At 35.9% G+C, this 23,132-nt stretch overlaps 1 protein-coding gene across 3 annotated transcripts in view; it reads right to left on the bottom strand.

Annotated features, from left to right (window-relative positions):
• Positions 1–23,132, bottom strand: part of LOC145985276 (uncharacterized) — a 39,299-nt gene that overhangs the window by 12,737 nt on the left and 3,430 nt on the right. For all 3 annotated transcript variants that reach the window (XM_083119095.1, XM_083119094.1, XM_083119096.1), the window contains exons 2-9: positions 21,016–21,149; positions 20,392–20,633; positions 19,590–19,695; positions 14,459–14,687; positions 9,019–10,634; positions 7,896–8,038; positions 7,045–7,178; positions 1,150–1,505 (exon numbers count right to left, since the gene is read on the bottom strand). In XM_083119095.1, coding sequence (XP_082975221.1) covers positions 1,150–1,505; positions 7,045–7,178; positions 7,896–8,038; positions 9,019–10,634; positions 14,459–14,687; positions 19,590–19,695; positions 20,392–20,633; positions 21,016–21,103 — 2,914 coding nt within the window. In that variant the 5' untranslated portion in view covers positions 21,104–21,149. The remainder of the gene's footprint in view (positions 1–1,149; positions 1,506–7,044; positions 7,179–7,895; positions 8,039–9,018; positions 10,635–14,458; positions 14,688–19,589; positions 19,696–20,391; positions 20,634–21,015; positions 21,150–23,132) is intronic.

Here is a 23,132-nt window from a genome sequence, read left to right as displayed (position 1 = left end):
CACTTGCTGTTGATACTTCTGGAGAAAAATATTTTCTAACGTAAAAGCAGAAAATTTAAAGTCCACATCCCAAATATAGCCAGAATCACATTAAACTTTAGTAATTACTAGGGTCATGTATATTTCGTTTTTGACGAAAAAACGAAATGTGAAAAAACACATTGTAGTGTTAATTTTTCATGTTTTTGAAAGGTGTGAGATGCATTTTGTGACCATGTTTTGTCACGAAATAATGCGAAATGAACTGCAAAAAGCGAAATTAACTCTTAAACACGAAATTTACCGTTTATATACCGACGCGACACTTTCTGAAGTCTGAAGTATCCTGTGAGTTATGCAATTCACGGAAAATTGATTAATTCTGCTGTAAATATTTGAGAAGCAAAAATAAACCCCTTTACACAGGAATAAACTTAATACTCTAGTAACTATATAAATGTGCTATTAGAAGGGATAAGTTTATTTTGTGTAATAAGTGCAGTTTTAAATCAAACTTAGGATTATATTCACAATTTGAAAACCAAAATGTCTTTTAATATAGCACTTTTCATGTGATTATTCACCGCTATAACACCGAAATTTCATTTTATTTACCGCTTTTGAAACCGAAATCGACCAAAAATATGTGCCTCTAGTAATTACTAATTAGATACCTCAATACTTGTGTAGCACTCGAAACATTTCTCTCGGAACATTACCTGAGTCAGAGCACAGTATGTTCCAAAAGTCCAAAATGCTCCATGTCACATGTGCATCACATCTTGGCATTAGTGACCTCACCAAAATATGACATGTATGTCACATCACTCTTTTAAAGGTTAATCACAAAATCTAATTTTCACAAGAAATTGATGGAAAATCGTATATTTTGCATAATTTCCAGAACATTAGGCTCCACAAAAGTGAACATGCCATTTTACAGACCATGTAAAATAATGCCCACAGTTCAGAAAAGTATAGGCTAGTATTGCCAATTGATTTTTAACCAATACTTTTTGAAATCAATACATCAATTTCGACTCAGCCCTAATTCAGATATGAAAGACATTCATTCATGTTACAATTCTCACTGTTTGTTTGCTGAACCCTGAAAATGAAAACAACCGCTAAGTGAAATATGAACAGGAAACGAAGATAACAGAAACTTACTAATTTCTTTCGACAAATCAGAGCTTGTGGAGGTAACTTCCCCTTTATCTTTCGAGTCCTCTACTTTCTTCTTCTTTTTCTTTCGACCTGGATTGTTATCCTGCTGTCGTTTCTCCCTCCACGTGTCACCTGAGATTATTGGTGGAGGTGGCGGATTAAATTGATCTTCTTCATTCTTTGCTGAAGAAATCATTGGTGGTGGCGGTGTCCTCGGTGGCTGTGGAATGGACAAGCTTGTTGTTGCTACTTCGCCTGAGGTCTGTGATTCCACACCAGAAGTCTGCGATTCCACACCAGGGTACTCCCACTGGGTTTGACCAGTAAATCCATTATGATAATAATACCTCTTGTAAGTCCTACACCAAGTTGGAGGAAAAAAATAATTCATGTAAAACAAGTAAAATATTTTGGAAAAAACAAATAAAAAAACAATAAACTAAAAAAAAAGATATACCGCAAGTACATTTATCTCACAATGAATTTTTAACAATACCAAAATACTAATTTTTGAACAATAAACAAACATAAAATCTTAAAAACTACAACACACGGATTTTTCTTCTGGTTTTAAAATATTTTCAATCATATCTACATTTGCCATCAGAGCATCGCAGAAGAAAAATCTACTGGACTGAATAAATACAAAAAAAATATCTGCAATTTGCTTACTGATTGGTTTTGTCTATTTTACTTTGCTTTTCCACCACTTTTGGTTAATTGCAAAGATGAGAATGAGTGATGATATGATGAAAGGATACTCACAAAAAACACCCATGCTGAGGAGGTTGGGATTCAAACCTGGGAGCCCTGATGCAATTTGCTTATGTTTCAACACTTTACTGTGTGCTATGTTAACAAACATTCCTTTCATCAGGTTTACTTACCCCTACCCCTCACATTTCAGAGATTATTCACCTGCAGATGTGTAACAACCAAGAATATAATGTTAGTATTTTTTAATGTGCAATTGTACATTGAATTAGGACTTCTGGTGCAAGTATTATAATATTCCAACTGTTGTCAGCACGAGTGAACAAATATGTATAATTACAAACCACAAAATGTCACTAGTTGTAAATATATATATATATGTATGTATGTGTGTGTGTGTGTGTGTGTGTGTGTAATGTAAATTCATTAATTTGGTGAAAAATGCTGTCACTGTTATTATTTTGTGAACATAAACATGTCCAAGCTTTGGGGTCCTCACTTGGCAAAACAAAATTATCTGATTTTCCTATTTTCCAGGTACTTTTAAATAACTTCCCAGATGAATCGATATACTAATAAATAAGTCTCTTCCAGGTACTTTTAAATAACTTCCCAGATGAATCAAAATACTAATAAAGAAGTCTCTTCAACTAGGCAAGATAATTAAATGAATGAAGTTTATTCAACATTGTTCAAATTGAATGATAGAAATAAAAGAACATCTTTACACAAAATATTTTACCAGTTGAAAAAAAATTGAAATGTGTTTTTTTTTTTGTCTATCCCTGGCAAGCACAAAAATCATCCAATTTTCTAGACTTTTCAAAGTTTTGAATGTTTTTACAAAATTCCTGGACTTTTCATGACTTTTTCACCCTTAAGACAATTTCTCTGCATTTTTTCAGGTCAGTGTGAAACCCATGGTTCCTTTTTCAAAAGCAAACCTCACAGCTGCCACCTAGTTACATAAATTAATTAAAGTAGTTATTGAACCATTCGTGTTTTTGATAGAACATTCATAATGTTGTACTGGATCTGTAGAATATTGGTAATTTATCAGCATCAGGTGAATGATGAGGGAGCTTTTGTTATCTTGTTTATAAATTCATTCAGGTATATTCAAGAGAAACGGAACTTTATAAATTGCATAAGAAAAATGATGTACAGTCAACATGATGAAGTAAGTGGCTTTTACCAATTAAAAAAGTATGAAAAAGTTATGATTTCTAATCATACATACTTGTTTGAGACAGTTGAAATTTTATGAAAAACAATCGCAAGAAGTGTTAATCACTTTACAGATTGAAAATGTTTAAGACAAGAGAAGATCCATCTACATGTTGTGTTTCAAAATTCTATTTGTGGTCTCCACAAATGCCATAAAGTTATTACATACTTTTATTTAACAGAGATTAAGGTCTACTGTAACTCTACTTAACATGTATAACTTTCTAAACCTTTTCTTTACATCAATGTAATTTATATATTTACCAATATTTCCATTTTTCTTATTTCACTACAATGAATTTTGCTTCTGATAATTTAACAATATTAAGCATACTGCAATTAATGATGGCCGAATCATAATCCAATGTGAATTGATATCCTTGATGATCACAGTCACTCAACGATGCCACATACTTTAATCGCCAGTTTCAGTTACAGGGTTTGTATCTAGAAAAGCTGGGAGGACCTTGTTTGTTTGTTTGATTTAAATCCACTTTATGCACAGTAAGGCTAATTGGGACTGGACCTACAGTTTAAAGTGGGATCCAAACCACTATGTGCCTCTACCGGGCTCAAACCCAGGACACCTTGATTACAAGGCAACGATGCTACCTCTGCGCCACTGGGAAGGCCCCTGGGAGGACCTTGTTATCAGAACTAAGAATCGGTTCTTTCTCACTTGAAGTATTCTATTTGACCATCAACATTTTATTTAGGGATCAGAGAATTTAGTCGGTACTCTATTGGTAGTGATTGAAGTAAATATATTGGTAATTACTGATAATTTTACTGATCTGACATATCAATAAACAGCCAGTAATTTAGTGCAAAAATTCTGCCATTTTGGTATTATTTTTATGAAAATAAACAGATAATTCACACCTTAGTTTTGTAAAGCTGATGTCTAAACACACAGTTTCTTTTTCACAGGAAAACCCATCACAATCACTGGGTTACAAATTAATTAAGGAGGTTAATGAACCATTCATGTTCTTCAACAAACATTTGTAATGTTATAGCTGTACTTTATTGGTATTGTCAGTCCATCCATATGGATTCAGACATAAGCTGTCCATTTGTTTCTTTATTTCCTAGTTCCCATTAATTTTGGAGACAACTGCCATCATCATCTTCGCACATTCCAGAAGAATACGAAACAGTGGAACTAAAAGTAATACAAACTCGGAAATTAACACTTTAAAATTATTATTGATACCAGGTAAAAAAGTTTGTTGCATTCATCCAGAACTTTTTGCCTCAAAAGAGATACATGGATTCATTGAGTTTGTGTTTAAAGTCCACTTTATGCACAAGGCTAATTGGGACTGGACCTACAGTTTAAAGTGGGATCTGAACAACTATGTGCCTCCACCGAGTATCGAACCCAGAACCGCTTACAAGGCAATGATGCTACAACTGTGCCATCGGGGAGGCCTAAAAGAGATACATCAATGAAATGGAAGTCATTCTTCCATTTTAGAGTTGCATGGTAGGAAGAGTTTGTCTCTTATCAGTAATATGTTCACTGTAAGTAGTATTCAAACCAAAGTTTCATGTACTGACCCATTTTTGTGGGCAAAAAATGTGCTGAAGTACAACACCAACTGCACGTCAGTGACAAAGAAATGTGGTAAAAGGTAAATTGTGCACATTGTTCAAGAATAGGAGAAAATTCAAGTGGGATGTGTTCAAACACTCTCCCCACACTTGCAAGCCTTTCACCTTGAGATTTCCACGTATTTGGTCCCATGAAATAGGGGCTTGTGCTATCACTCTGTTGGAGATGCATGAATGGTTCATGTAAGTTAGATAGGATTTTTTTTTCAAAGAAAAGATAGTGAAACATGCCACAGTAAGTGTTTGAATATTTTTGATGGTGATTGTAGACAAAGATACTTCAAAAACATTACAAGGTTAGCCCCAATTTTGCATACTACACTTGTTTCATGTTACCACACGTTTTGACTGTTCCTAGTGTGTGTAGAAATTCCTAGGCTGAAGTCAATACATAGAATGTTGTTGTTGATTTAGTTTATTTTACTTCACTTTTCTGCCTCTTTTGGCTAATCGCTAAGATGAGGATGAATGATTATATGATGAAGGGACACTCACAAAGAACACTATGCCCAGACTCTGATTCGAACCCAGGACCCCTGGCATTGTAGTGTGGTATGATAAGCAATCCACCATGGATGTATACATAAGATATAAAGATGATTGTCCATGAGACTATGATTGCATTAGTCATTAAAAAAAAATACTCATGCTAAATAGTATTGCATTAAACATTTGGCTTTGCTTTATTTACTAACTAACAAATTAGATAGGAAAGGAACAAGCCAACACTAAGTACATATCATCCTGCACAAGACTTATTACACACTATATAGAGTGGTCAGCATAATGCACTTCTAAGACAGAGGTCCCAGGTTCTAACCCTGATTAAGGCATGGGTGGATCATCCATTCTATTAGTTCCTTATTTATCCTCATTGCTCTGGTATACTTTCTTGCTGAGTGGGGAATGCACGTGAATATTTATTATCAATTTGTTATTTACTTCTGTCTCAATTAACCCAAGAGGTAGAAAAGAATTACCATATTTGCCGGCATATAAGATGCACTTTTTACCTTTAAAAATAGGTCTGAGAAACAGGGTGCATCTTGTATGTCTATACTAAGTTTTTTGGTTACATTCAATTCTGGAAATCTTCTCTGTTCTGAGACGAAGATTAAAATTCCTACTTAGATTAGGTAAATTATTTGTTGAAAGTAGATTTAGATATTACTTCATATTTGAAATACTGTACATTAATTATAAATTCAGTGATAAAGATTTTTCCTCAAAAATGTGTACAAAAAAGGGTCTTATACATCGACAAATATGGTATCAAATAACTGAAATAGAAAAATGAAACTTCCAACAAGCCAAATTTTACTTTTTATCATATGTATATGTTGGTGCACGCATTATTTCACAGTATTTTGTGTTTTTATGATTATCATGATGATATGAAACTGCGGATGGGGAACTAACATAGGAACACAACTTGATACATTATGTGATAACTTAAAAAAAAAAGATGGGGTGATAACCTGAACTGAAAGTGGCAATTTTGCATGTTACACACGTTACAGATCGGCGTGAAAGGTGTCACATTGAATAAATGCATAGTGACACCTGATGCTCCCCTCTAGGTTGAACTATCCACTGCATCCTGTCAAGAGAGATCAAAGCATAAATCTTGAAGTGGCAACAGTTTATTTAGGGAGAAAAAAAAGGGAATAAAACATGCACATTTGAGACCAAAAGAAGAAACTATACAATCACTCAAATGCAATTTATTTAATATTTGAGGCCAGTTTGCTCTTTACGTAAAAATTTAGAACATTAACATTTTTATTCAGTTATTCAAAACAATGATCATATTGAAAAAAAAATGATGATCCAAATTGCTTGCCAAAATTTCTCTATTTGTGAACATTAAACCTGAATTACTTTATTTTACATCCTGTCATGCTACATTATGAAAATAAGGAAAGAATTGTCCTTACCTCAGGAAAAAATCAAGCTGTTCTTCTCCTTTGTAGTTGCCTTCATCGACGAGCTTCTAAACCAGCCGTGAGTGATATTTAAGTTGTAGGTTTAACTCCAGAGATTCCTTCAAATTTTCTTGTCCTGCCATTTTTACCTTTTACAGCAAGCTTATTTTTACAGGCTATCAGAAAATAGACTACATCTTTGTGCTTTTAAACCACGGCCAGAATTAAGTATGACTCTTTTTTAAACAGGAACTTCATTGTTTTTTTTGTTTTAGGAACAACTTTAATCCCCCAATTATTCTCATCACAAACAATATCCAAATGAGAAGTGGACAGACACTCAATATAATACAGCACTTTGTAGGCTGTCACAGAGAACAATTTACAATAGGTATAAAAGAATGAAATGTCATACCTGTCCCATTGGCAGGACCAGCCTTGAGGAGTAGCTTCATCCTCATGCTTTGCTAATTCTGCCGTGGTGGTCTGTAGCCAGTACAGGAAATAGGGGGATGATAGTGCACTTGCTTGCCAGGCAGTAAACAGCGTCTGAAAGAGAAAAAAAGGTTGCTTAATAACAGGAAACTGATTTATATGTAGTAAAAATGTGTTAAATATGGACTTCAGGTTGTAAAAATTTACCCTTTCAATAACATAAGACACTACACAAGCTACATAAAATACAGTACATTAATTGCAAAACAACACAAAATGTGTTTTCATTTCCTGTTTCCAATACAACGAACAACAAAATTTTGTTGTAAGTGCTTGTTGTAAGTGCTCGAACGTAAATTTCCTTCGGTTTTCTCTTAAAATGGATTTATATTGACTAAAACCGTGTTCAAAATCACAAGAAGTAATAGGAGTGTATTTCAAAGTTGTCAGTTATTTGCAAGAAATTCACCCAACTCTTCTGATCACATGGGGACATGTAATTATTGCACGAATATGGAATACATGTTGAGAAATAATATGTAAAAACAACTAAAATATGTAAAATATGAGTCCAAACCTAATATATGGAAAATAAAAAATGAATTTTTCGAGTCTACCTGCCATGATGTGCAAAGACAATACAAAATATAAGTGATTTCAGCTTCATACATAAATATGTATTTACATATAAATCCATTCCCTGGTTATTAACATTCAATTCTGTAATTGGGATCAACAACTACTGTGGAAAGTAATACATCAACCCAGTAAGATCTCCCATTCCTGAGGGAATGACATGCAATAAATAAAAAATATAAAAGAAAAACTAACCTCCGTTTGAACACCTGTATCGTGTAGGGGAGACACTTGTTCTTTGTTCTGTTCTAGAAAGTTTATCTTCTCCAGAATCACTTGCGCTAGGTCCACAATGTTTCGTTGTTGAGCACTGTCCACTTGTTCTATTTTGGGCATGACTGAAATGGAACAATGGTTCGTTCAGATGAAAAATTTACACTGACTACAGATTTTGAAATAATATTACTTTGAACAGGATGGAGCATCATAATTATATATTATTATTCAACCCTATCATGGTATTAGTTTATAGATTTTTTAAATTCACAAACATGATTATTTTATTATTTAAAAATCTTTCAAACAGTTCACCTTTCATCTCAAATAATTCTAGTGGCATTTGACATAATTTACATTTACATGGATGTACTTTTTTAATGAAGCTTACGTGATTTAATACAAATGTTAATTTCAACAACTCTGGGAATCTGTACAATCTTGACAAAAAACTACAGTTACTTATTTTTCACAAGATGATACGATTTATTTTTCCAATCTTTATTATAAAATCAGAACTATTAAATACAATGGAACTTTAATTATATGTTTTTCAGAGGCCTGTGGCTAAAAAGCTCATAAAATTGGGGAAAATCTTAATAACAAATGAGGTTCAACTATAAATGACAAAGAAAGAAAGTGTGCTATGTTCTTCAACTTAAGTAAAGTGAGTGTTCAAGTGCTTCAAAAAAAAAACAATCACAAAGGTCCCGGGTTCGATCCCCGGCCGGTTAAAATCCGGGAACTTTTCTAACGGTGGAAGCGGCCCCGGTGCCCACCCAGCGTCGAATAACATGGGTACCTGGGGAAAACCCTGGGGGGTAAAGGCGGTCAGGGGCGTGATGCTGATCACATCACCTCCACTCACGACCGGATCAAGAAAGTGTGGGGCGTTACCCCCACACCCCCTATACGCCTTCATGGCGTGGTGCTATGCACAGGGGAACACTTTACTTTTACTTTTTTTTTTTTTACATACGTACACAAATAATTAATCATTTAATGCAGGAATCTGTAGTCATGTAATTACTAATGTGCAACTTTTATGGTAAAGGGAATCCCACTTCTATGAAAATAAAGAGAGTAAAAAAGTGCAACTTACTACCACTTGCATTAGGTGTAGGTACGGTAGGTACCGTAGCAGTCTCAAGGTCTTCTTTCTTCGTTGACTCATCTTCCTTCTTCACATCTGTAGGGTGGGGCACATTATTGGTCTCAGGTTTAGTATGGGACAGATTAATAGTCTCAGCTTTTACAAACTGTATCATTCCTTTCGGACGAGCAGTGGCTGTTTGAGACTGTGATAAATCTGAATCAAAATTAGAGTTGTTCTGCAACTTTCCTTGGAAACCAAAACCATGTCTCACGTTATCTCCAGATGCTGGATCAGAATTATACTGAGGCCACGTGGTGGTGTAGCTTGCACTTGATGCCTTTTTATTTTCTGCTGCTGCACTTGTTGATGGTAGCTCTACTCCTAGTCGCTTCTTACGCTGGAATGCTTTGTTGCTTGTGGTGGAATCCGGCTGGTCTTCCGGTATCTCTGGCACCGCTGGCGAGACATCAGGAATGGTAGTTTCTTTAGGAAAGCCTACATTTGCTTTTGATGACGACGGAATAGCCAACGACATTTGAGGAGGAGGATTTAAGTCTTCGTAATCTGCGATCGGAAACAGCATTTGTTTTTCCTTCTTTTCTTTGATGGGCGATTTGGATTCCTCATCAGAGTCGTTCCCGTATCCAGCAATTAAGGCAAACGATGTTGGTCTGGGACTATTTTCTGCACTTACGGGTGAAGCTTTAACTTTCGCCTCACACGAGTCGGACTTGTAATCCGGAGGAAGTTCCTGTTCTATTTGAGCAATCACATCTTCCGCGATCGATTTCTCTATTTGTGCTATGTGCGACGGCTCAATGTATTGCTTCACTTCTTCCGGAATATCGCCGCCTAGCTCCTTCAAGATTTTAGCTTTGCTTCGTAGCTTGGACAGAATGGCAATTTCGTTTTCATCTATGCAGTTTGACTCCTCTTCGCTTGTGGAACTTTGAGAATTTGATGCATCGCATTCTGCCGAATTGTTACTCCTGCAATCTCTGGGCACACTGGACTCGCAAGCACCACTATCAGTCTCAGCATTGGAACATCTTGGCTTGTCTTCGCTCGAGTCGGGAACAGAATAATTATCATAGTCAATATCGTGATCTACATTTACCGGGTTGTCACCAAAGTTCGCAGCCAAGGTTCCAACAAGTTCACTAGAGGAAACATTTGGAGGTTGTGGTGATAATCTTTCATTTGAGCTTTCACTTCTTTTCTCCAGACCCTTAGGCCCATTCACTTCATTATCCACTAACAACTGAGGTCCAATCACAGCTGCTTGATCATCAAGAAACTGTGATCCAATCTCAACATGATCACTTGACAGTTTTGGTCCAATTACTGGTTGTTCAACTGGAAGCAGGGGGCCAACTGGCACAGACTTTTGATCTGGTGCCTGAGGACCAAGTGGAAGATCAGATGTACTTGATCCTTGTGAACCAAATGGTAATGCAGGACCTATGAAATCCTTATGTGTCTGTTTGTTCAGAATATGAGTTGATTTGCTCTTCACACCTTTCCGTCTCTTGGGAGGAGGCTTCACATTGGCATCAGAATCTGAATCTGAATCTGAATCATCGCCGGATGAAGGACCATACGATGTAATCATCACAATTTTTCTGGAAAGAAAAGAATATGAAAATAAAGTTGAACCTGAGTTATACGTGCATCAAGGTGAAGAGAAAATAATACATATAACTGAGAATTACTTACAAATCAGATTTAGATACCATGTCATATCATTACTAAAATACTGTTAACTGAAGAACAAGATGTACGTAATACAGGTTATTTCTGCAATAAAGTGGTAAATTAATGAATTTAAGAATTTGATACTGAAATACTACAGTAGACACTATAGTTTTAGCGAATTAGAATTTTCTATGCTGAACTTAAACATCTTTCACTTTTAATGTTAACAAGGAATATCACAAATCTGCATATCTTCCCTCTTGATGACGTCTGTGTTTTGTTGATTTACTACCCAATTTTAAAAATTTGTCTAAAATAGCATCTCTATTACTAATGACTGTGCAAAGTGTGGTACAATTGATGCCTAAACCTGCAGCTATTTTAGTTTTAGTTTTGTGTAGATTAGCGTCCACTTCCCTGTATTTTATGAAAATTAGTATGTATAACAACGAATTAGGTATAAATGCATCATGTACAAATAAGGTTTAATTAACACGTTTTTAAATTATATTCTGTCAGGACCTGTAGTAACTTACATATAAAACAGAATTACGGAGAACTGAGTTACGTATAAAGCAGTCTCAACTGTATTTATCATAAAGTATACCAATTATTTCTCTTGTAGTCTAAGGTTGTTACAAGCATTCCCTCATCGTTCGCCACACATCGTATGTAAGAGGACCAGGTTTGACTCCTTGTTGACCCTGTATTTTTCAATTCAATCTATGACTGACCATATCCTGCGGTCATGTGGCAAATGTTGCGGTCACTGGGAATTAAACTTTCACATTATAAGCAAAAACTCCCCAACAGAGATGAAAATTTTCAGGAATATAGTAGGAAAAACAAGACTAGATAATCAGGAAAATGGCGACAGCAGAAAAACTGTAAGATAGAAAGGAGGAGCAAGAATGAGTGGTACGGACACATGAAGGGGATGGAGACTGGAGTGAAAAAAAAAGAGGAAAAGAGCAGGTAAACTTGATATTAGAGAACTGGTACAGTCAAGCAAAATGGAAGGGTAGATGTCAATTGCAGTTGTGTGTTTCGCGATAGTTTGTTTTTCTCGTTAGTACGTTTTTTTTCCGGCGGCCCCTGTCAATTTCTGTAAGGCTGCATACTATATATTTCAGTTATACGTTCAGCGATTTTAGTTCCAACAAGGAAAATACTTCGGATATAAGTTTCTAACTGTGCTTGGTCGAAAGAATGCTGGTCTTGGTATCCGTGATGATAACATATGCCAACCATTCCCAAACAGGTTTTACCAGCTGCAACCATGGGACCAGACTCTCGACTTGAAATTCTATTTTTGTCGTTTGCACCAGAGGGCAGGGGATGGGCAATGCACCCTTAAACCAGATTGGCCAATGCTAAATAATCCTACTTTCGTTCTTTGAATTGCCTTGGGCAAGTCGTATCTGCCAGAAGCAGATCGGAAACTGATATCTTTCAAGCTGTCAGACAATTGACTGGCGCCACACTTCTTAGCCTGTCATAAACATTACAAACAAGCTGAAGAAAGGGAGGGGGAGTCAACAGCATCTTGCAGGTGGAGAAGTTCACCTGTGTCTTATTACCATAATATTTAAAGATAATACGGTTGTTGAAGACAGAGTTGTTGCAGCACTTTCTTTATGCAAATGAATTATTGAACACTGTGACTTATTTTTAGCATGTGAATGGTTCTGAAGAAAAGCAGCGATCATACTAAACATTGTGTGCATTTTTTTTCTGCAAGTGCCATTTGAACAAGACCTTAGTTTCCCTTTTGTTACTATGGGATAAATCAAATATAAAAAGCTATAACTGCTCAACCTTTTTGAAAAATTTTAACCCTAAATGTACGAATGAGCAAAAAGCAACATTTTAAGTAACATCCGACAATTAAGGGTTTAGGGGGGAAGCATGGCCAAAGCCCAAAGTTCGAAATTTTCCGTAATTACGCAATATTATTGAATGCTGTAATATCCAGTTTTTTTTTTTAAAGTTGCAGCACGAGCATTACATATTCTCATAGAGTGGTCTTTTGTCGTACTTCCCTCCAAATTTGGTCCATCCAGCTTCCATAGAGCTGAGGTAAAAGCGAAATTCCGGAAGTCTTGAAGCTGGCGACACTGCTTTATATAATGTTATTATTCTTTTACTCAAGAAGTATCAGTCTGATTTCAACGAAACTTTGCATGGTCTACATACTACATTTTTTTCTCACTTCACTCTACTGAGCGGGGTGACAGGGGCGTGCCATGTCCAATTTTTTCTTCTTCTTCCTTTAACACTAATTATTGGGAGGCACGATGTATACATTTTACCTCCACTAAAAGTCCTGTCTTTAAGAAAGAAAACAAAACCAATTTTATCTTCTACGACAATTAGTTCTCGAGCTTTGATGACATTTTTTTGTACTTCGTGGCAAGTTTGAAAAGTACACACTTGAAAAGGCACCGGCTTCAACAAGAATACAGGCACGCGAGGCTCCATCCGCTAAAGGTTTTAAGTCCACTTTATGCACAGAAGGCTATTTGAGACTGGACCTACAGTTAGGAGTGGGATCCGAACCACTATGTGCCTCCACCGAGTATCTAAACTTGGACCATTTGGTTATAAGGCAACGACGTTACCAGTATGCCATCGGGAAGGTAAAAAAATGTATTCGTATGTATTCCCAAACCAAGTTGCAGGAAGAAAGGGGGAAGGATTATTGTAACGGATACACGAGTTGCAGATTAATGAGCTCTTGTGAGTGGAGATTGGTGAATTTTTTTTTCACTGGTTCCTAAACCAATATCGGATAACCGGGACTGGCAAATTCATCTGACTTTTTCTCCGGCAAACAAGAAGAAAGGAAAGTTTTCCAAACAAGTTCCCCCCTCCCCCAGGAAATTGTGAACTGTACACGTCATCAGGAATTTTCTTTGACCACAAGAACTAAATCGTCATTGACTACAGAAAGTTAACTGCTGCATGGCTGATTGTGCACATTTTAACAACCTTCGTTTAACTTTCTAACAATTCCTTCACTCATGACATTTTGATGATAAGATCATACAATTAACGATGATGGCCAGTTTCATATATTGTGCATTCAAGAAATGGATAAGAGCATATTTCTCAGTTAATGAGCTCTTCAATCGTCTTGAATATTTTATAGAGTTTCCAGATCACAAGCAAAATGTGTCACTGGGATATGAACCTTCAGAAATAAATGCAACCTTTTGTACCAAAGTGACACTCACACAACAATAATATGCAAAAACAGTAAGATTGCAAATGGTATCTGTGACTTGCTGATGAATGAATGTTGTAAGTAAGCACATATGCTCCAAACTGCAAAGGCAATGTTGTAGTGACAATATTTGTAAACAGTAATTCTAGTATGAAAATTTCATCTATATATCTATCCAAAAATGCTGCTAACAGGATCAGGAAAAGAATTCCACCCGTCCTGATTTTCGGAGATGATTTCCTGATCCTTGGTATTACGAGGAACCAGGAAATTTCTTGCAAATGGCGGCTTTATTCCACAAATGCAAAATGGAAAAATGCATTTCAGGGAGAAATATTATGTTGAATTTGATATTTCACAGATTTGGAGAAATGGCAAACATTTCCTTTCCTGAAAGTTTCCCAACTTTGTCAGAAAATGGCAAAATCCATCGTACACACCAATAGTAATCACAGCTACACAATCACAACCAACAGTACGGAACAAAATTTAAGGTAGAGAAAAATATATATAATGCATACTCACTCATCCTCTGAATCACTGGATTTATGTTTTTTACTTTTGGATGGCCCCTTTTCTGCACATTTTGGTGTAGTGTCCTCTGCCTTCTCGGAATTACTTGCAGCTTGAAGGGACCAATGCATTCGTTCCACATAAGCTTTATACTCCTCAGGCATCTCCCAAGTCACTTCATTTGTTTCCATATTCCAGTAGTATATGTATCCTGTTCCTTCATCATAACACTCTTGCCAAGCTAAAAAAAACAAAAAAATGCACATGAAAATATTTAACACACTTTGCATCTTTCCATGTTATTGCGTTAATTCTGTCTAAAGAATAAGGCCAGCAAAATTAGCCTGCATATAATTCAAGTAGATGTAAAACAAAGTTGGAATTTAACAAGAACAGATTGGAATGGATTAAAATCCATAAAAACTGCAGTTGGCAGTTTTATAGACATCACATTAGAAGCATATTACACTTTCCATTATAAATATTATGGATATGTCAATATGAACATTATACAGATTCCAGTATAATTAATATAATTAAAAATATATAATGCACAACTTGATAATTATTAGAGGCATGCATATTTCGTTTTTGACAAAAACACGAAATGTGAAATAACACATTGTAATGTTAATTTTTCATGTTTCTGAAAGGTGTGAGGTGCATTTTCTTACCCTGTTTTGTCACGAAATAATGTGAAATGAACTGAAAAATGCGAAATAGACCCTTAAACATGAAATTTTGATTTATTTGCCGACGCCACATTTTCTGAAGTCAGAATTATCCTGAGAGTTATGCAATTCACGGAAAATTTATTAATTCTGCAGTAAATACGGGGTGTTCTGGGAGGAAGCGGCAATACTTTGGGAACTGGCAGTATGGGCGATTCTAAACAAAAAAAGTTCATATGAACATGGGTCCGATTTTGAACGATAACCGAGATATGAACAGAAATAAAAATGATGTAGGAAAACGTGAACAAAAACAGTAACAAGTAAAACATGGTGTAAGTAAATACGAGAGGGGACATGCTGATACTAATCTTTATTGCATGAATTTGTGGTGTAGCAGTAATTAGTACACGATAATTAAGTAATGAAGCAAGCAATAAATGTAGAAAAATGAAATGTTAACACCTGCTGGTCAGTACTCACATGAACGAATGTAAGGAGGGAAAAGGCCACAGAAATGGTAGCAGGTCAGAGCACTCTCAAAAATACCACCACCAACATACATGCACTTCTGAGCATGTCTGAGGACATCTTGTTTTGAATTTGAATTCAAATTTTTGGATGTGGCAGCACTTAAAGGCTATTTTGCACCCGTCGCGCTATACGGGGTACAGCCCATTACCAGAACTAAAATAGCATAATTGCAGTATCGTGATACTAAAATATTAAAATATTCTGATCTTTGTTAAAAGCTGAGGCTGTAAAGAGGCACTCAGCACACACAAGGACACAAAACAGGACAACACACACAAAATTATACTGGCCATAGTGCCAGTCGCCAGAGCCTCATTCGTCTGCAAAATGCAGTCCAGGGTGTACTACGAGGAAGGAGGACATATTGTGTTGCACTACAAAGTTCCCGGATTAAGGCCTAGCTGCACCTTTGGCATTCGAATGGGCAAATTTTTTTCAAATTTTCCTCTCCATTCGAAAAACCTCTTGGATATTTCAAAATATGAAAAATTACATCAGCTTATAATTGCTTCTTGAGCATTGACGTGAATATTCATGTAGTTTTCTTTCACTGTTGTCTAGATATTATCAATAGTTTAATAGACTTATGTAATCACGAAACTATTGATAATATATAGACAGCAGTGAAATAAAACTACATGAAAATTCACGTCAATGCTCAAGAAGCAATTCTAAGCGTATGCAATTTTTCATATTTTGAAATATCCAAGAGGTTTATCGAATGGAGAGGAAAATTTGAAAAAATTCGCCCATTTGAATGCCAAAGGTCCAGCCGAGCCTTAACGCAGCAGCATTCATAATGCGAACGTGCAGTTCATCCCTTGTGTTCACCCTATCCAGGTAAACCTCCTGCTTCATCCACCCCCATAAACAGAAATCAAGAGGGGTTAGGTCGGAAGAAAGAGTTGGCCACGGAACCAGACCACTACCATGACCAATCCATCAATTAGGGTACGTGGAATTCAGATGTTGAATGATCAAACGACTGGAATGAGCAGTTCTACATTTATTGCTTGCTTCATTACTTAATTATCGTGTACTAATTACTGCTACACCACAAAATCGTGCAATAAAAATTAGTATCAGCATGTCCCTTCTCGTATTTACTTACACAATTACCATTACATTGCCACGTTTTACTTGTTACTGTTTTTGCTGACGTTTTCCTACATCATTTTTATTTCTGTTCATATCTCGGTTATTGTTCAAAATCGGACCCATGTTCATATGAACATTTTTGCTTAGAATCACCCATACTACCAGTTCCCAAAGTATTGTCACTTCCTCCCGGAACACCCTGTATTTGAGAAGCAAAAATGGACTCCTTTATACAGGAGTCTTAATATTCCGGTAACGACAGAAATGTGATATTAGAAGAGATATGTTTATTTTGTGTAGTAAGTGCAGTTTTTAAATCAAATTTGGGATTATATTCACATTTTTAAAACCAAAATGTGATTTTATATACTGCTTTTTCACCGCAATAACAGCGAAATTTTATTTTATTTACTACTTTTGAACCCGAAATTGACTCTGTTTTTGTACCGAAATTTTGCTTTTTTATTTACCAAAAATATGTGTGTCTAACAATTATGCAAGGTCTATTAAAAAAGTATTCGACCATATTTTATAGCCTGTGGAATCAAATGTCCTCTGGTGGGAAGATGCAGGACAGCTTCATATGCATGCATGAATTTCTTCTCTCCTGTACAGAGCTTCAATGTAGCTGACATACAGTTTTGAGGTGAGTGAGTGAATGCAGTGAAAGTCCGTCAAGTAATCATTTGTGGTGAATTGATGGAATGACTTGAGCAGCTTTATTGCATCAAATTTTACCAAAAGTTTGGTGATAACTAGGGCTCAGAAGTTGAAGACCTATAAATTTAAAAAAAAAAGGGCCTAAAAATGGAAAGAAGGACATATAAATGTGATCCAATAACTTCAGTTTTAATTACATATTTAATGAATATGCGCGGCACCTACATGGAACCATTCAGAACATTCAACAGGTTTTCAGCGACGTTGCCATGGGCATCAGTGGTTCAAACACTTCAAAAATTGGCCCCACGTGGAGAGAGAACCACGTTCTGGTAGGCCTTAAATAAGCTGAAATGACAAGGTGACTGACCAAGTGCAGACTTTGGTCATGAAGAACCATCATGTCACCATTATAAAACTTGTTGTTGATTTGGGTTTATTTTACTTCACTCTTCGCGAAGATGGGATGAAACTGATGAAGGGACACTTGGAAAGAATGCCCATGCCCAGGCTGGGATTTGAACCTGGGACCCCTGGCATCGTAGCGTGTCTTGCTAACCATTCTGCAACGGAGGACGGCATCATAAGAGTTTGAGGACAAGGTGGGGATAAGAATTGGTTTGGTACATTTAATTTTACTCTGGTACGTCAGGCTCCGTACTCTCTCCACATTGTTCCTCCTGATTTTTTGCTGTTCCCCAAGCTTGCTGAAAGGAGTCCAATTTTAATCACAAGAATACATGGCCCAGCTGTACTCTATTGCCAAAGAGGCCTTCCATAAATGCTTCCTACGATGGCAACAATTTGAAGGGGTTGCATGTTTCAGACCTCGAGATGAGTTATGTTGGTATATAGCAAAGGCAGCAATAGTTTCAAGAGATGAAACACTACACAAATAACATTGTTCAATAGATTTTCTCGGGCTATTGACCAGGTGAGATGTGGAAAATATTCCAAGCTTTCGACAGCTAACGTCACTCTCATCTTCAGGGTTGAACCCTAACGTCGCTAACGTTAGCTAAGCTAACATCACTCTCATCTTCAGGCTTGAACCCTAATGTCGATAACGTTAGCTCTCGAAAGCTTGGAATATTTTCCACAACTCACCTGGTCAATAGCCCGAGATAATCTATTCATCATTCGTCATCAGGAAAGCTTCAAGTCTTACTACAAATAAACATTGGTTAGCAGTCTGTGACCTCACACTTTTTCATACCAGTTAAGAGTCTGTGAATTTCATCTCTTCCGCATAGAATATGGAGTCAATATGCATTTTGTGCAATCCTTTTGTTCTCTGGGTGTGCTGATTAAAGATTCTCTTGTTAGAAGTGGGACTTCCAATGCATCATTTATCCAAACAGAATAATCTAACAAGTCAATATATTTTCCCTGGCTGCAAGTTGGATACTTTTTGAATAGACCTTGTACTTGATTCTTTTATATCAGAAAGACACACAAAAAATACGGTTGGTTAGTTTTATAAATGAAATTCTTTACTTATATCACAAGAACATACACAGAATGCTAGAACTGGTGTGAGAAGTTGCACATAATTTATCATTTTTCATAAAATTCTTGGCAAGTGTGCGTGCTATTGCATCATATCAATCAAAGAGAAATTGATTGAAAGATTCATTTGGCAATTTTATGTTGTTTTTCTTTCACTTTTTTGCTAGCCTCAATGATGAAGACGTGTGGTGATAATATGGAAGCGAGGAAAGTACAGTCACAAACACATGCAGACAAGACATACACAAGCCCCACAGAGGATTATTCTGGCTGTGGTCCAGACTCCAGAGTCACATTAGTCTACAACAATGCAGTCACGGGTGTATACTACGAAAGTGTCAAGTGCCTTCTGAGGAGGCCATTCCTTACACACCTCAAATAAAAATGTACATGATCAGACAGAAAAATAAATAACAGTGGCAAATATGAATCTTCAATGCAAGCCTGCATATATCAGTACAGAAAATACAGATTTTCCAGGGCTTGTAGTATCAAAACGAGACATTACTAAGCAAAATATAAGCACACAAATTTGTTTATCTTTGTTTGTCTTGTTCTGCACATACTATGAAAATTTGTCTGTGATGTATATGATACAAAGAAAAATCAGAAATCAGCAGAAACATTAAACAACTACACATAAAAAATTTTTGTAACTTAAATTATCTTACCAAATTGTAGTCCATCTGTGGAGTTCATCTTTGCCTGCATGGGAGAAGCTTCATGGTGAGTAGGCTTACCAACTGTTGCATTATCATTTGAAATGGCTTGTATTTCCTGCAAATAATAAATTATATTTACATGTTTTCAAGTGTCAACTTGGGGGTGGGGGGTGGAAGGGGTCATATCCCTTCCTTTTGTTTCAGTATTCCTAAAAAGAGAGAATGTCAAATGTAGGAAAAGATAGCAAAATGAGGGCTGACTACTAAAAAAGTATATGTACCCCATTGCCTTTCAAAAACCCTGGGCACACCTGAGTGGATAAATGATCCTTGTTGCCACTGTTGTTTACATACATATGGTGGTACATGTTTTTCCATTGTTCAGAACCAAAGTGAGTCATTTTTTTGCTAAAGAATTCAAACGCTGCAAGACTGTAGATAGCAGTTTGTTCTGGTAATACTTTTTCTTACAAGGCAACTTCACTTGACACCCGTAGAAAATAAAATGGACTGAAGTCGCTTGCAGCAGCAAATCACCTTGTTCATTTCTCTCCACAATGTAAAACACCAAGATCACAGAAAATATCAGCCAGCAAAGGTGATTAAATTTCTAACAAATTTCCCAATATTGATACAACAGTATTGGCACAGCCCTAGTCTCATGACCAGTCAAGAGTGTGATTGAGATAATTTACTGCAATTTTCTTAGTCTTATCATTCTAAATTCTGTCTTTGTATCTAGATGAGAAATCTAACTGGAATAGAAATATCGACACAACTGAGAAGCTTGCTAGTACACTAATAGACTGACCTTCATAAAATCCTCGACTTGAGCCACTAATTGTTTTGGCTCCTCCTTTTTCTTTTCAGTTGTGTCATCATCATCATCACTGTCTGAGTGATACTGTTGTAACAACCCACTAAGAGGATTGTTTGACTGTGCAGCTGAAGTGGGCATTTTCCCTGTTGTAGAAGTGATTGTACTGGATGATGATGACTCCTCAGACTCTCCATTGTGGCTATTATGATCTGCAACTATTTGCTGATATTTTGCTGAAATACAGATTTGGAAACGATTTTAAATTTCAAAGCATAAACAACATGTATCCAAACATACAAAAATGACTGTTTAAATATTGGTGTACTTTTAAAATTAATAATAAATAATTTTATATCCTATGTTATTACATACTGATATAAACTTGCAGTTTTAAATAGCTCAAATGTCAATTGCATATACAACTGACTATCAGATTAGATAGGTTTCTAGTTTTTAAATTTAATAATAAAAAGTAAGGACACCAGAGGAAAATTTAAAAGGTTACATTGCCTGCTGTGTCATAAGTAAAACATCACTGTACTAATAAACAAGGGTCAAAAAGATTCAAGAGGATTCATTTTCACTCATTTTAAGAAACATATTCAAACATCTTACTTTGCCATGTTCTTCTAGGAGAATCAGACCGTTCATGTATGCTTAAAACTGGTTTTCTGTCTGTAACTGCTCGGCGCTTCATTCCCATTCTATACAATACTTCAGTTTCTGTTGAATTGGGTACATGTTTTATCCTGAGGGAGAAAAAAGATACTTCTGTACAAATACCATGAAGATAAAGGAACACATGTCATATACAGGGTGGGTCACCTAAAATTACCACTGCTTTTGCAGATATAAAGGTATGAGAGGGGCTCATGAAATTAGTGGACACAATACGTTCAACTACGTAAGGAAGTACGATTTTCAACACAAACTTAGTTCTTTTAAATGGAAACCCCATTTTATTTTTAGCTTCCCTGAAAGTACGGAAATATTCATTAAGAATGGCGTTTGTTGCATTTTAATATGTCAAATAGTTCTCAAGTAATTGTAACGCGAAGTCGTAACATGCACATCCCCTTTTGATGCCATTCATGTATCTTAACAAATATGTTACTCTTCTGCATACTGTGTGTTGTGCTTAGGAAAGTTGTTACGATCCAACAACTGTGGGTTACAATAAAATGGGTAGTTTGTACACAAGTAAGCTTTGACAAATTATCTAAAAGGATCTGATACATCTTTCTGAGTTAACAAATATTTGTACATTAAAAAGTATAAATTTTAACATTCCACCATCAGTTACATACGTAAAGATTAGCACATTAACATCATTTTAATTTTTAATTGGCATCCATTCATTTATGTGATAATTTTTAGTACACCGGAAAAATCAACTCATGACAAATTTTTAAGTTTTCAACTTTCAAACTTTGCATCTTATACTCGTACATTTTTCTCTCTCTCTAATTGATTTATCAAATTTATCAAATGAAGCAAGGGCGTAACAAAGTACAAGGATTAACCATACGTTTTTTTCAAACTCTGAAATGCCGAGATGCTACTTATCTATGGCGAGTATAGGAAAATGCTTGCACCGACAGGGATAGTGGGGATGCGTCTCCACGCTCAACTTCACGTTACAATTACTTGAGAACTACTTGACGAATTACAATACAACAAACGCCATTCTTAATGATATTTTCCGTACTTTTAAATGAGCTAAAAATAAAATGGGGCTTCCATTTAAAAAAAAACTAAGTTTGTGTTGAAAATCGTACTTCCTTATGTAGTTGAACGTATTGTGTCTCCTAATTTCAGAAGCCCCTCTCATACCTTTATATCTGCGAAATCAGTTTTTCAATATTTGTTGTTCACAAAATATTCCCGGTGTTACTTTTAGGTGACTCACCCGATATATTTATTTGTTAGCCACCTGTGTTTTAATAAAAAGGACACTACTCATATTTTTCCAATGGTAATGGATGATATCCAACATGATGTCAGCAGCACAGAGCATGATGGGAAATTTGGCCCAAATGCAGGGGGCCCAGGAAGCATGTAGCAAAACAAATGCTACGTGCAAGAAAATGACCCAGTGTTTAATACTTTTAATTGCTTTATTGGAGATTTTCAAATGAAGTTTCCCTTTGGTGTGTGTGTGTGTTGGGTATGTTATTGCTTATGTATGTGAGAGAACATCATACCGTCATACAGTTTCGTTGGTGGTTAAGACGGCGTGATTTTTCCAATCTGGGTTGAAATATGAATCATATTTGAAAGACAAGTACTGTGTTTATGGCTAGTGTTATATGAATTATGTGCTAACTCTTTACATGCTGATACATTGTAGTGTGTGTGGTTCCTGTATGATCTCTAATAATGTTCACCAAACAAAAGTTGGAATGTTGTTTACCAATCAGCGGATGTGGTCGCATGATGCATATATTTGTTTGTATACATTTTTCAGCATATACTCAATGCCTGTCTCAATACACATTCAAAAAAATGACAATGATATGTTACTATCTTAAAAAAAGTATTCAGTTTTTAATTTTCACTTTGGAACATATCTAGGCTATAAATGATTATTTTCACGAGATCAAATTTGTTTTTGATTCAATTTATGCTTAGATGGGCTAGTACCAGTAAAAATGTGCCTCCACAGTGACTCAAACTTTGGAATCGTCGATTACAAGGTGACAGCATTACCCAATATGCTATTAGATAGCCCT

The sequence above is a fragment of the Lepisma saccharinum genome, chromosome 3, assembly GCF_977018435.1.
Source record: "Lepisma saccharinum chromosome 3, izLepSacc3.1, whole genome shotgun sequence".
NCBI lineage: Eukaryota > Metazoa > Arthropoda > Insecta > Zygentoma > Lepismatidae > Lepisma > Lepisma saccharinum.
Note: the sequence above shows the minus strand (reverse complement) of the source record. Positions and strands in the feature narration are given on the sequence as shown.